At 40.2% G+C, this 14,008-nt stretch overlaps 1 protein-coding gene across 9 annotated transcripts in view; it reads right to left on the minus strand.

Annotated features, from left to right (window-relative positions):
* Positions 1 to 14,008, minus strand: part of PXK (PX domain containing serine/threonine kinase like) — a 37,776-nt gene that overhangs the window by 8,129 nt on the left and 15,639 nt on the right. For all 9 annotated transcript variants that reach the window (XR_010373303.1, XR_010373302.1, XM_064453610.1 and 6 more), the window contains 13 exons: positions 13,347 to 13,533; positions 11,283 to 11,360; positions 11,050 to 11,123; positions 10,093 to 10,167; positions 7,527 to 7,631; positions 7,263 to 7,364; positions 6,453 to 6,614; positions 4,981 to 5,098; positions 4,483 to 4,561; positions 2,219 to 2,267; positions 1,375 to 1,452; positions 860 to 946; positions 169 to 238 (listed from right to left, as the gene is read on the minus strand). Coding sequence is in view for 7 of the 9 variants with exons in the window: in XM_064453610.1 (XP_064309680.1) it covers positions 169 to 238; positions 860 to 946; positions 1,375 to 1,452; positions 2,219 to 2,267; positions 4,483 to 4,561; positions 4,981 to 5,098; positions 6,453 to 6,614; positions 7,263 to 7,364; positions 7,527 to 7,631; positions 10,093 to 10,167; positions 11,050 to 11,123; positions 11,283 to 11,360; positions 13,347 to 13,533 (1,264 nt within the window). In the remaining 2 variants the exon portion in view is untranslated. The remainder of the gene's footprint in view (positions 1 to 168; positions 239 to 859; positions 947 to 1,374; positions 1,453 to 2,218; positions 2,268 to 4,482; positions 4,562 to 4,980; positions 5,099 to 6,452; positions 6,615 to 7,262; positions 7,365 to 7,526; positions 7,632 to 10,092; positions 10,168 to 11,049; positions 11,124 to 11,282; positions 11,361 to 13,346; positions 13,534 to 14,008) is intronic.

Below are 14,008 nucleotides of genomic sequence, written 5' to 3' on the forward strand. Positions count from 1 at the left end.
TTGATTTATCTATTATTAAATACCTAAAACCAGCAGTATCAGGCTCTGGTAGTCCAATACTAATGCGTAAACTGATGGTGACCCTGGATCTTTTAAACCAGAAAGTGACAGCAACAACAAAAACATTGACATAGCTGTGTAGAAGCAAGCTCTTCTCTCTGTAGTTACCTGAGTTATTTGAGTTGCTGTATTTTGCTGAGTGTTCTTCCCCACTTTCATAGGCAGAACGTTTTGACTTCTTTAAAAAAGAGCAGAAGAAACAAAAGATGGGAATGGGTAATTGCTTTCCATGATAAGGACTGAAAAGACACACAGATCTGTAGCAGCCATCCACTGTATCGCACAAGGTTTATCAATGCCCAGCATCCCTCTCACCACACCCAACATGTGCTGCCACGATGACAACAGCAGCAAGGCTGTTCTGCACTCAAATATGTCCAGGCAAGCAAGCAGGGCAACTCCAGTGTCCTCTGGCCACAAGGGAAAGGCAGAAAACTGACCCACAAAAAGGAAGAGAAACACAGACAACGCGATGCAGGAGCAGACTAAAAAAAGGCTCCAATACCCTCACCTGGCAGCAGGAAGCAGCACAGGCTGTCATCTGTGTATGAGGTGTTAACTAAGCCTGTTCTCATACGGCAACCTCTACCAGGTTAAACCAATATGCAAGTCAGCTACCGCTGTAACTGAAACTTCTTAAGAAGTGTATTGCTTAGCTACAGAAGTGAAAACAATCAGGAAGTAGTAGAGAAAAAACACGGGACAGAATAGACCAGCATGCGTGTGGTTGTGCATGTTGAACATTTAAAAAAGATACACATCTTTTTCCGTGTGAGAAACCTACTTAAAGTTTGCTTACTTTTCGTGCTAAGATCTTCCTTTTCTTTTTTTCTTCTTCAGAGCCATGATGAGATTGAGCTCTTGTCAGCCTTCTGTGCTGGTGAATCTTCAAAATTAAGGGAAAACCAGAAAAAGACTATGTTAATATCGTAAATGTTCTCAGACAAGGTGTATGTTTGGGGTGCAAGCAAACACACTGTAGTTACTTTACATGTTTAGTTTTCTTTTTTCATTTTTAGCTTTTATCTTTGCTGTTGCTGGTAGAGGACGGAGCCTCATACTGCAGTTAAAATAATCTTTTAACTTAGGAGCCACTGCCTGTGAGGTTGCACCACTTAAAACAGTGAAATGCCATACAGTCAACAGCTGTTCTACCACTCCTCATACGGCATTTTTGGGAAAGCAAATCTGTTGATGAAAGCCTTTATTACTCAAAATCACTTTGAGTGAGTAAAAACTCACTTTCCCTATGTAAAAGTGATAAGAGGAAATGGAATGTCTGTAGAAAATACTGTAAAGAAATGCAGATGTTACCAATTTCTGTTCTTCTGTTAATCGTTTTTCTATGCATTCCTTGGAGGTTTTCAATGCCTCTTTTAGCTTAGTAGGAATCTAATACAGAATTGGAAAAAAAAAAAATCATAGCACAAAACATGATAAAGGAAAACATAACTTCTCTGCTAAAAACTCACCATTCATCCGATAAGACCCATCTAAAGCCCCAAATTCTGACACTATTCCCTTAGCGAAGGAGAAAAAAAAGACTCTAGATGCATATTTTCCACTCCAAACCTAGCTACAGATCTAACAGCAGGGACAAAGTCACACTGAATAACAGAAGGGATACTCTAATGGCAGGGACATCTAACTGTTCTGATACTCCAGTCACATCGCCAACTGCCATGAAGCTGACAACACAGGACACGCAGCACATGCCCTCCAGAAGTGCTCTGGGGCAGCTCCCAAACGGGAACAGACGTGGCTCCCCAGAAGTCCCAGTGCTGGAGCTGGCAGCAGTGTGCTGATGGTGACACCCAGCAAAATCAGTTTCCACAGGTCTTAGCAATTCATTTCCTCTCACTGCAAACAACCCACATTACTTAGCATCCTCCACTCAGATAAAGTGCCATCATCAGTCATGCAAATTAGCTCCAGCACAGGAATTACACTTGAACACTCATGGGTCACAATGTGCCCCTCTTTTAAGGGATGATACAATGTTCTTGGGTACAATTCACCAAAGGAATCCAAACACTGATGGCAATCGCCGTAAAGGCAAATAAAGCCAGCTCTCCTCTACTCTATTTGTCAATTAATGCATAGCTTACCCACAGCCTGGCACTTCCACAAACATCAGAAAATCAATGTTCAACTCTACCTTAAACTGTGGTTTCTCGGAGTTTGTTAGCAGGACATCACTGAATAATCTGTGAATGGAAAGGAATATTATGCACAAGAGACAGGCAGAACCACAGCGAGAATACTACTGGTTCTGTTCGCTTAGCTCCCTCTTTCTCCTTTTCCCACTCTGTCCTCAACCCTAGGCCACTGCTTGGGTTTTTTCCACAGGTTTTTATGTACTGCTTTTTACTTTCCAAGCACTGCCATAAAATTAGCAGCATCCAACCCTCAGAATGTAGCCACTACTGATGGCAGAGTTAGCAAGACTGTGTGAAGTATTTTGAAAGCTGATAGAACAGGTACAAATATCAAAGGCAGAGAAGGGTTGTCCCAAAACAAGAATGTCTTTTCCTTAAAAGTATATTGATTCTTCAATGATAAAAAGATTACCAGGGACTTAATTTAAAATTTCACCTGAACAAAATCATTGCTCTTTTTAAGGAAACTCTTGTTAGCATAACTCTTGTTTTAGCATTAACAAGAACCACGTGAGAGATCAATGAGTGAAATTAACATCTGAAGATATCTGCGTTCTTGTCTGTAGTCTGGCAAAGGTAACTGAAGCAAATACGCTAATAATTTTGCTCTCCCCTCTATGGTATCACCAGCAACAGCATAAATGATAAATCCTTTTCCATCCAAAACAAAGACACTAGAGGGCAATGGTAGGCTGAAAATAAACTGGTTAGTCCATTTCAAGACACTTTGCTCTGCAGAACCTACTAGAAAACTGTCCCAGAAAGAGATCTCAAGTCTGGCACCAAAATAAAAGTTTCAGAGATTTTTTTCGTTGCTGTTCACTATCGAAAATTATCACAGGTCTACAGTAGAGAAAACAAATTTAAGCCTAGAATCAAGCTTATAAGAATAGTATTCCATGAAAAATTAAGATATAAATCAAATTTTAAGAGACTCCTAGAAAACCCACGTACGTTCACCATTGTTTACAGGGCATTTTTCTGACGCTTTCTGATTGCATGTCCTTGCAAAATTAAGCAAACTCATACTTTATATGGTTGCAATAAATAATAAATCTTAATAAATATTTAAATTACATAATTGCATTGCACATCTATATAGAACAGTTGCGAAGAGCACTGGTATGAAGGGAATGTAGTATAATATCCTACGTATCACATACAGCTGGGCATGGATTGTTCAGCACCTTTTAACACCTGTATATTCCTGTCTTTGCAGAGTTTTCTTATAGTGTTTCTCCCCTGCTTACATCTTTCTCTCTACCTCCCACCTCCTTTAAGAGTAGAGGGAGGGAGGAGTAGAAGGAATTGAAGGCTGAGACAAGCCTGCAGCATCTCTTCCCAACTAGGAAATGTGAATCTTGCAGCATGCTCTAAATGTACTGCAATCTGTACACTGGGAGATCAGACCCAGATTTAGGTATGGGCACTCTGTCATTTATAAGGTCGTGACTCTGGCACCTTGTATTAAAAAAAATATAAAAGAACCCCCACCAGGAACTGTGGTTCTACACTGAGCATGCTGGTGACATGTTGCAGAACAGCGACAGCAGAAAATTTCCTTGGCAATATTGTCTCCTAAGTGCAGGAAGGGCAGCACTGCAGACAGGTATGATCTCCAGCTCAGTCATGCACTGATGTTGGTCCCCTTCTGCATCCTATTCTTTCCCCATACCTGCCCTTACCACTTCACTGCATCAGTGGGAGGACAGCCTGTAAGGAAATTAATTCTGTCTGTGCTTCAGAGAATCTGTAAGCCAGCCGTGCAGGAAACCAGCCAGAACTTATACACAACTTTTCATACCCAGACCCAGTCTAAATGTCACTGCAGAGCAAAGCAAGACATCTATTTTGCTAGTCATAAGTAAACTGATAGCAAAATCTACTGAGGTAGGTCTGAAGGAGACATACAAAAAGACTCCTTATTCTAAATGCTTTTAAACAATCTGTACATGATCTTAATCATGCTTGCAATACTGTAATAGCTGGATCAATTTAAACCATAGCACCATGCTAAATAAAATGCATTCATAACAGCTCCACCACACCAAGAGACAATGCAATGTTAAATGAGCATATATCATCTTTGCAAAGGATGGGTTCGATAAAGCCTATCAATTTTAAAGCTTCATTCCGGATACACTATACATCCCCCAGAATGAGGAGCAAATCCTTACAAAAAGGAACAGGAGCAAAAAGGTTCTTCCTCATAACATAATTAAAAATATTCCCATGAGTATAAACCAAGTAAAACAAGACTTACGGCATCTGTAAGAGCCGTGAAACAGTTGGCATGCCATTCTTCATTGCTTCACAGGTCAGAATGGATTCCAACACAGACACTACCAAAGAAAAAATAAGAATGAACACATTTTTGTATGGCAAGATAGCGAATTATTTAGAATGAACTTCTGGCCCCTGAGTATTGCACCAACTAAACAGTGATGAAGCTCTGTGGCATGTGTTTTTTATTATAATGTCACCATTTTTTTGAGTTTTGCTACATACAAACTTTGCAAGAGCATTAGACATGGGGTGAGGGAATCCAGACATCTAATTACTTATTACACACTGCTTTATCACTCAAAAAACCCACAAGTTTTATTTATATGCTACATATATTTCAGGAAGAACACATTTTCTGTTTTTACAAATTAGTAACTAATTCTTTCCGGTCACAGGCTGCAAAGATCTTCAGCTTAGGTAAAAGGTAAAAGTACCCAGGAAGCTGAGACTGACATTTTCTCAATTGTATACTAACCAACAAACACTGATGGTGCAGGAGGGAAGCTCTCTACTGGAATTGTATCTGGGGGTCTTCCATATGTCATTTCATACAGTAAGTGCCCAAAGCAATGTACATCAACACCTTCTAAAGTCTGTGGAGGAACAAAAAAATAAAAACACAACTTGCTAGAACTAATCAGTTTTTTACAACTGGTTTGAAAATATGCAATAACCCATTAAAGAAAAAGAGTGGTCTTACATTCAAAGATAGAAAAGAGGAACCATTAAGACAGTTCCTAACCACAGTCATTTCCCTGCATAACTTTAGCTCAAATGAAATCTTCACGCCTCAAGCTGAAGAAGCTACTGCTGTCTTTCTGTACGTGATGATGCAAATGGGATAGCAGTACAGTCATGTTCTGTAAAAACACGTAAAGTAGTAAACTCTTTTCCTACACAGCAGTTTAAAGAGTGATACATTGATAGGAATCACAGCCAAGCACACTTTCCTAGCCAAGTCAAACAGCAAAGAATGAGATTCATAATATGACCAGCTGTCCCCTTACAGGGAGGTAGATAAAGAGACAGCAAAAATGCATACCAAACAAACCTAGGAGTGTCTCCTTCGCTCCTCCTTAGGTTTACACAACCTGTGCATACATGCTAAGCTCCCAGACAGCAGATTTCCAAGATCTCTGAATCATGTTTAAACAGAAATGGCTCCTCTTACTGGAAGGGGCTTAGAGCTTTAATGGCAATAACAGATTTGGACTAACCATGAACTTTTGATCATTTCTTTGACAACACCAGTAGAACTTGTTTAGCAAGGTCAGCAAGCAGCTGTCTTGTGATGCTGTACAGAATTTATTACAATGAGCACTTAAAGGCAGGGCAAGACACTGGCTAAAATACTACATTGCTGCAACAGGGCGAATTTGTTTTCATATTTTGGTAGGAAGGTAATATTTTGCTTTGCAAGCCTGCAGTTCAGAGACACCCTTCAAACAAATAAAAACCAGCTTTTAATAGCTAGATGCCTGCAAGCATCTAATCAATTTTCACAGTATCCACCAAAGGCAGGGCTGATTACTACTCCCAGCTAAGACTAAGTAATAAGCTGTGCTCATTGTATGCACATACAAGTGAAAAAGTGTGGCAGACAATATGCACATTCCTATGAAATACAAGACCAGGGTGGAAAAAGATCGTAAAACAACTGCAGTTTACCTCTATTTGTTCCAGCACTGCTGTCACAAAAACACTCACCTGCAGTCCCCGTCTACCTGCTTACCTTTGGCCTCAGCCTCACTCCAGTGTGCTGCAACAAAACTTCTGTGCAGCCGGACAGTGACTTGGAGGAAGCAGAAAAGGGATTTGATGGAGAAAAGCTCAGATTAAAGAAAGGGGGTTGAGAGAGGTTTTTTCATTCTAGTCAGTTCTCCACAAACAGAAGTTGAGGATAAAGGGATGCATAACAGTCAGCTGAATTAATTGTCTGAATCTTACATTAATTTTCCGAAACTGTGAAAAGTATGATCGATAAAATGATGGAAGTCCCAACAAGGAATTTTCCAGATCCAGTAACTTGCAGGTGTCCCCATCCAACATCACATTGGCAGAATGAAGATGGCCATAAGGAAATCCTTTCTCATGTAAGAATTTTAATACCTGAAAAAAAAAAATCCAAGACAGGAGCACCGTCACAAGACGCTCTGATGATCTCAAGATCTTAAATGCTCCAATACGAAAGCAGATACATAATAAGGCCCCCATTTGGAATGCTTGCTCACCTTGATTTTCTATCTACATCATCTTTGGCTGACTATTAATTTCCATTTCACTAGTAACATTTCTCACAAAACAAACATATGATGCTGATCCTCAAAGCAGGCTTACAGTCACCTCCTGAAGAGATGTGGAAACTAAAATTCACAATTCTACTCAATATTATAATCTGAATAAAAGTTTTTTAAAAACCACATTAATGACAATTAATTTATGGCACACGTTCTGCAGGCTATCAGTTACTTCTTTCCCTTTTCCCACAAGGAAAAAACCACATGATCAACGCTTACCCACTTCAGCTCCACACATACCAACTGCTTTTTTTTTTTCTTTTTGGTCAGAAATGGCCTCACACATACATAAGTCAACTCCCAGCAGCTAATCTCAATTTACATTTAGCTTTGAAGTCTGCTGCCAAAATAAAGCTTGTGTGCTCAAAAGTTTGTCTACTTTTTCTAGTTAAACCAGTTGGCCTTAAAAAAACCCACCTTAATCATAAAGGCTGGTAAATAAAGCAAAACAAAAAAATACCTCTAATATTTGCCTTCCATAAGTTTTTATTTGCTGAAGTTCAAGACCTTGAATTTTTTTAGGATTGCAATACTTCTTCAGGTACGGATCTTTTGGCTTTGCCTTTAAAAGAAAAACACATATCAAGTATTATGCCCAGAAAAGGTAATAAGTGGCTTAGTTTGCTTAGCAATAGATGGTAAACAGTTTTATAAAAGACATACTATGGTCATTCCAGCAAATGTTCTACCATTTGAGTCAGGGGCAGCAGCAGGGAGACATTACCTTATGAATAAGGTCCTTCAGTGTCCCTTTTTCACTGAATGGTCTAATAACCAGCGCTGAAGATTCATTGGCGGTGGCAAAAGTGATTTTGTAAATATAGGGATGCTACCAAAAGAAGAAACTGTAGGTAAGTTTTAGATGACAGATTCTGCAGTTCATTTTTGTTTGATTCACAAGTAAGAAAACATCTGCATGAATTGTATGTTTAAAGTAAGAAACTGGATTCTTTCAGTGACATTTGCTCAAGTTATTCAGTCTTAAGCTGAAGTAAAGGCAAAGAAAACGTCACAAGGTCACAAGGACATTGTTCAATTTCCACATAAATAATAAAAAAAAAACCCACCATAATTTTTTAACAAAACAGACTGGCAGCTTAGACAAATGAAGAATCAAGCTCCATTAATACTTACACATGAGCAGCTTTACTGCAGGTTTAAGTCATGCTAAGCTAATAAATTCATTCACGGTTTCATACAACTATGGCACATAAGGAAACAGCATTAATAGCTGTCATAACAGTTTTATGTCTTCAGAAATTATTATAATGACTTCCTGCAACTTTGTGAAACCAAATGAGACAGCATGGTTGGAAATAATTTACACATGCAATCCATACTTTAATTGAAATCACAAGTTAGGAAAAGATCCCTTGTTTATATCCTGTTTTAGTACATTAGTTTTAGTCTGGTTTGGGGATTGTAAAGCCCAGTTTTCAGCCTCTTCTGTGGTGTGTATCTGCTGAGTTCCAAGACTGCACAGAGGTTTACCAGTTTAAATACAGAATCACAGAATGGCAGGGGTTGGAAGGGACCTCTGGAGATCATCTCGTCCAACCCCCCTGCTTGAAGCAGGCACACCCAGAGCAGGGGGCGCAGGACCGTGTCCAGGCGGGTTTTGAATGTCCCCAGGGAAGGAGATTCCACAACCTCCCTGGGCAGCCTGTGCCACTGCTCTGGCACCCCCACAGTAAAGAAGTTTTCTTCTCATATTCAGGTGGAACTTCCTGTGTTCCAGCTTGTGTCCATTGCCCCTTGTCCTGTCACTGGGCACTATTGAAAAGAGCCTGGTCTCATTATCCTGACGCCCACCCTTTAGATATTTATAGGTATTTATGAAATCCCCCCTCAGTCTTCTCTTCTCCAGGCTAAACAAAACCAGGCCTCTCAGCCTTTCCTCATAAGGGAGATGCTCCACTCCCCTGATCATCTTGGTAGCTCTCCGCTGGACTTGCTCAAGCAGTTCCACGTCCTTCTTAAACTGGGGGCCCAAAACTGGACACAGTACTCCAAATATGGTCTCACCAGGGCAGAGTCTCTCTATCTGCTGGCCACACTCCTTTAAATGCATCCCAGGATACCACTGGCCTTCCTGGCCACAAGGGCACATTGCTGGCTCATGGTCAACTTATTGTCCACCAGCACTCCCAGGTCCTTCTCAACACAGATACTTTCCAGCAGTTCAGCCCCCAGCCTGTACAGGTGCATAGGGTTGTTCCTCCCTAGGGGCAGGACCTTGCACTTGCTCTTGTTGAATTTCATCAGGTTCCCCTCAGCCCAGCTCTCCAGCCTGTCCAGGTCTCACTGGCTGGCAGCACAGCCTTCTGGTGTATCAGCCACTCCTCCCAGCTTGGTATCATCAGCAAACTTGCTGAGGTTACACTCTATCCCACCATCCAGATCACTGATGAATATGTTGAACAGGACTGGACCCAGCACAGACCCCTGGGGAACACCACTAGTGACAGGCCTCCATCCAGACTCTGCTCCATTGATCACGACCCTCTGAGTTCTGTTGTTGAGCCAGTTCTCAATCCACCTCACTGTCCACTCATCCAACCCACACTTCCTTAGCTTGCCTGTGAGGATGCCATGGGAGACAGTGTGGAATGCCTTACTGAAGTCAAGACAGACAACATCTACTGCTCTCCCTTCATCGACCCAGCCAGGCACAGCATCATTGAAGGCTATCAGGTTGGTCAGGCATGATCTACCATCCTTTTCAGCCAGTCTCTCACATGCTTAACATCCTTAAAGAGAAACTCCTTTTGGAGTCAAATGCCAGTTTTTCAGACAGAGAGGCTTATTGGATTTATAATGTGGCTTTGCACAGGAGCTTAAGTTGCACAGCCTCCACTGTACCTCTACTAAGATATTCCTGTCTTAAATACACAGAACTGAAAAAATAACACTCGTTTCACTGCCTTATCCTCTGCTGCCCGAGAATATCCCCAGTACACGGGTTAGCAATTACACCTAGACAGCACTATCCTAACAGCCTAAAAGTGTTGAGGAGCTGAAATAAAAACTCGTGATGTCACACTACTGCACAAGAGGAAAAAAATACAATTAATCACAACTGAATCTTCTGTAATAATCCTGCAGGATTATTATTTGTGCAGAGAACATGTTACCTCATATTGTGTGGGAAATGTAATTAAAAGGTTCACATATCTTTAAATTTAAAGTTACAAAACTATGTCTACTAGGCTACATGTGCTTTTGTAAGACCAGCCCTTGACAAGCATTTTTGTGCTGCCACACTTTGAAAGTCTTCAGGTAATACTCACAGAACAGGAAGAAAGAAGTTTCACAGCATACTGTAAGTCTTTGTCAGACAAGTATTTATCAGGGCCAAGATCAGCCTGGAAATAAATAGGAAAAGAATGGCATCATAATAGATTTTGCATTCCATAAAGAAAATGTGATCTATATTCTTCTCTCACAAATGAAGACAGCTGCTTGAAGGTATATTTTGAAGAACAAGCAAGGAAATTACACATACAGAATGAAACTTGAAGAGGTGGTTTCACAACACAGTGTCTGACAGTAGGTCAGTATTATTGCTTCCCTCTTCCTCCAATATCTGATGTGCATTGCTACCTCTGAATGAACCCTGCCAACCCCAAACTCGGGGACTGTGTGCTTTGTGAACTGATAAGGCTTAACCCCCTACCTTTTTCCTCTCCAGCAAAAACAACTTCCCTCCTACCACAGGCTTTAGTGGTATCAGCTCTCCAGTGAAGTCTCACAAACAGCTATACTGATACAATTAAGAGGGCAAGACATTTCAGCACAGGAACACAACCAAGAGTTTAGTAACAACAAACTATATGGTGTCAATATAGGTCTACCTTAAAGGAGCAATTCATGCCTCTCCCACCTATTAGTTTGTCAGTAAAACTAAAGACCCAAATAAAGAAACCCTCCACTTTAAAAAGGATCACCTTGTTATTTTCAGCGAGCAAATTTATATGGTCAACAGCTACATCACTACAACTGAAGAAACAGAGGTGCAGGAATGGGAACACATGACCAGGCACAGAAACTTGCAGACTGGATTTGCCACCAGAGGAAAGAAACATAAGAAGTTCCTACACCACATGTGCACCTAAGGGCTTTCAAGGCTCTTTCAAAGCCTGAGCTCTCAAGTCCCCCTCTCTGTCACTCATGCATGGTAGTTGATACAAATGAAATAAGGCACATTCATTAAGAAAATCTTGAGTATGAGATGGAAGTATATATACCCAGCTTAACATTAGCCGTTCCTTTGGTTGATTCTTAATCTTCATTAAGAAATATTTCTTACGTATTCGCCAACCTACAAAAGAAGAGTCATCAACACCTTTAATTAAAACACTACTAAATCATATGGCTTACAGGCAGGACAAGGTCTCTAAGCAAAGACAGCATTGCAATCTTAGAACTTGTATAGTTGGGGGGGATCAGACAATTTTTCATGCATACATGCTCTTCTTACCTATATCTTTTAATGGTTCTACCACTTCCCACTTTGGCTCTGATCGGAAGAACATTGAAACATGCTGTAAGGCAATTTCTGGAAAGAAAAAAAAAGAGTTTTTAAGAGACTAGTTAAGAGTTGGGTAAGGTTCAATGCCAGAGGAAGCCTGCAGGAATTCAGACAGAAAGTCAGCAAAATCACTTTAAAAGGAAATCAGATAAAAACACAGTTAAAGGGTGTTTGCATTTTTAACCCAAGAACTCAAATCCTCAAACAAAGAAAGCACTGCCTTCAAAAAACTTAGCTTATTGAGTTTGCATTCTATCTGTACTAGATCTACATTTCCAAGTCCAAACCCAATGCTCACAGCAAAGCTTTCCCACGCTACAGTAGATCGCGAAATGTTTCTGCTATACCTGTAAAAGTGCTAACTTTTACATCTCTTTAATGTGCACCTACATTGCCTTTACTACACGTAAACTAATCAGTTCTGTTTCACTACGTATTATTCTGTCCTTTTCTGTGCAGGCAAAGGTATTTTGCTAGCTATCATGATCCAACACACATTTTGGGGTGGCAGGAAAGGTCACCCTTCGGTTATTGAATCCTTGCACAACTGATTTATTCATGAAGAGATTTGAGGGGAAAGCTCAGCAAGAAGTGGTGACAGCAGGGGGAGAAAGGGAATCATGCCCGCAAGGAGTTCTCTCTAACATGGCTTATCTTGGCATAGAAACAAGCAAAAAGGTAAGGATGCACTGATCTTTTTGCACTGTATCTTCACTCTCCAAAAACAGGCTTCGAAAAAGAAAGAGAACAATGCAATAAGTATCAGCTCACGGCTCCAGTATTTAAGAAGTGGCAAACTGATGGTGTCTCCAAAGATCATAAGCAGTGACTTGATTGCTACTAACTTCCCAGCAACTTGCTGAAAAAAACAGCCTTGATGAAGGAGCTCAACATTAACACAGAAGTCATAGTGTCCCTTTGAGGATTTAAATTGCTTGCTCAGCATTAGCCAGACAAACTGTATCCTTGAAGGGATACAATATAATATTATATTATATTATTATTATTATTATTATATTAAATAAATATTATATATATAACAACTCCTCCACAGCTTATCACAAACATCCGGGAAATGTTCTTTGCACTTTGAAGCTGAAGACACGAGAATGTTACATAAGGGAGAGCAAAAAGACAAGTGAAAAGGAAGCAGTAAGTTCCTCCTTCAGTAGGCTCTGCTTTTATGAAAACAAGCTTTGCATTTTGCAGAGTCAAACCTAGACTAGGGGCCAGTCAGACCTAGCCCATGAACTAGATCTGTGGAGTGGGTTTCATCACTAAGGGGAAGGGTCTTTTTTTCAGTCTACAACACAAATATTTAGCAATTTCCAATGGCTGAAGCTGAAGTCAGACAAATTCCAAGAAGAAACATTTAATAATTAAGAGAACTGATCACTGGAATACCATCTTAAGGGATGCAGTGATTTTCCGGTATTTGGGGGGGAGGGTGTGTGACTTATTCAAGCCTTGAAATAGTAATCAACCTAGCTCAAACAATTAGTTTTAAGAAGTCTCACAACCCAAAGTGACAGTGGGAGCTAGACAAGATGACCACAATTGTTCCTGTTGATTTGAAAAACCTCAGAACCAGGACAAATGCATGATTCAGTGTTCAAAAGACCAGCTGTTTTAACAGAACGCAGAGCTGGCAAACTTAACTCCACCTTACACTCTGTTAGACAAATCATTTCCAAACACCAACCCTCCCCATTTATCATGAACTGTGAAAAAGCAGATGTTGCTCTCACCAACCCCCTCCCCCAAGTTCTGCTTATATAGATGATCACTCCTCTGTAAAGTAATTCAAATATTTAGATTTGACAATCACAGCATGATTCATGCACAGAGCTGGAGAAACTATCATAAATAATCACATGCACAGTTTGATAATTTTGAAGGGGGTTCTCCCCTCCACGCCTCCATGCTTCAGTGTAAATCCTTGTCAGCATTAATGGAAGATGCACACACGTGCTAAAGTGAAACTGTAATGCAGTTTTGCAATTCCTCACTTACCAGTGTAGTTTACAGAATAGCTGTTTGGATCCAAGAACTTTTTTACCAGTTCACAATTAGACAGTATGTGATGGGTAGTAATTACATCGAGATAGGCCTGGAGTCCCTTCTGTCTTTCAGCTATGAATTCACGCTCCATATTCCCAATCAATTTTTTTGGAGGAAGAGGTAGACTTAGAGTTGAGATCTTAAAAAGAGAAGAAAAATTACTAACCTTGCACTCAACATGCCTCAGGGATATAAACTAGCAACCCAGAAAGTAAAAATTTCAGCAGCAAGCTAATTACTGGATAACTCTTTTCATACTGTGTATACACAAGCTTTTATGGTTTTTCTAAGTACTGTTATCAGGGCGAGTTCGTCAGATAACAGCTCGCATCCCACTGTGAAGAGATTAGTAAGTGGAATGACACCAAAAATGCAAGAAGATAATTTTTTGCTAGTGAGTCATGCATTTAAGATCACTACACAAAACTTTCAGATACTAAATGGCCACAATTTTCAGCCAAATCCTTTCTATGAAATACCTCTGCCACAGGACAAAAACAATTCACACCGTACCATTTTCTCCGGGCAAGATTTATGCTTTCTTATTTCATAAAGTGCAGATTAATAACTTTGCTTTGCTGCTACTGCCTTTATAGGTAATGTACAGCTCCTTA

This window comes from Phalacrocorax carbo, chromosome 6, assembly GCF_963921805.1.
Source record: "Phalacrocorax carbo chromosome 6, bPhaCar2.1, whole genome shotgun sequence".
Classification (NCBI taxonomy): Eukaryota; Metazoa; Chordata; class Aves; order Suliformes; family Phalacrocoracidae; genus Phalacrocorax; species Phalacrocorax carbo.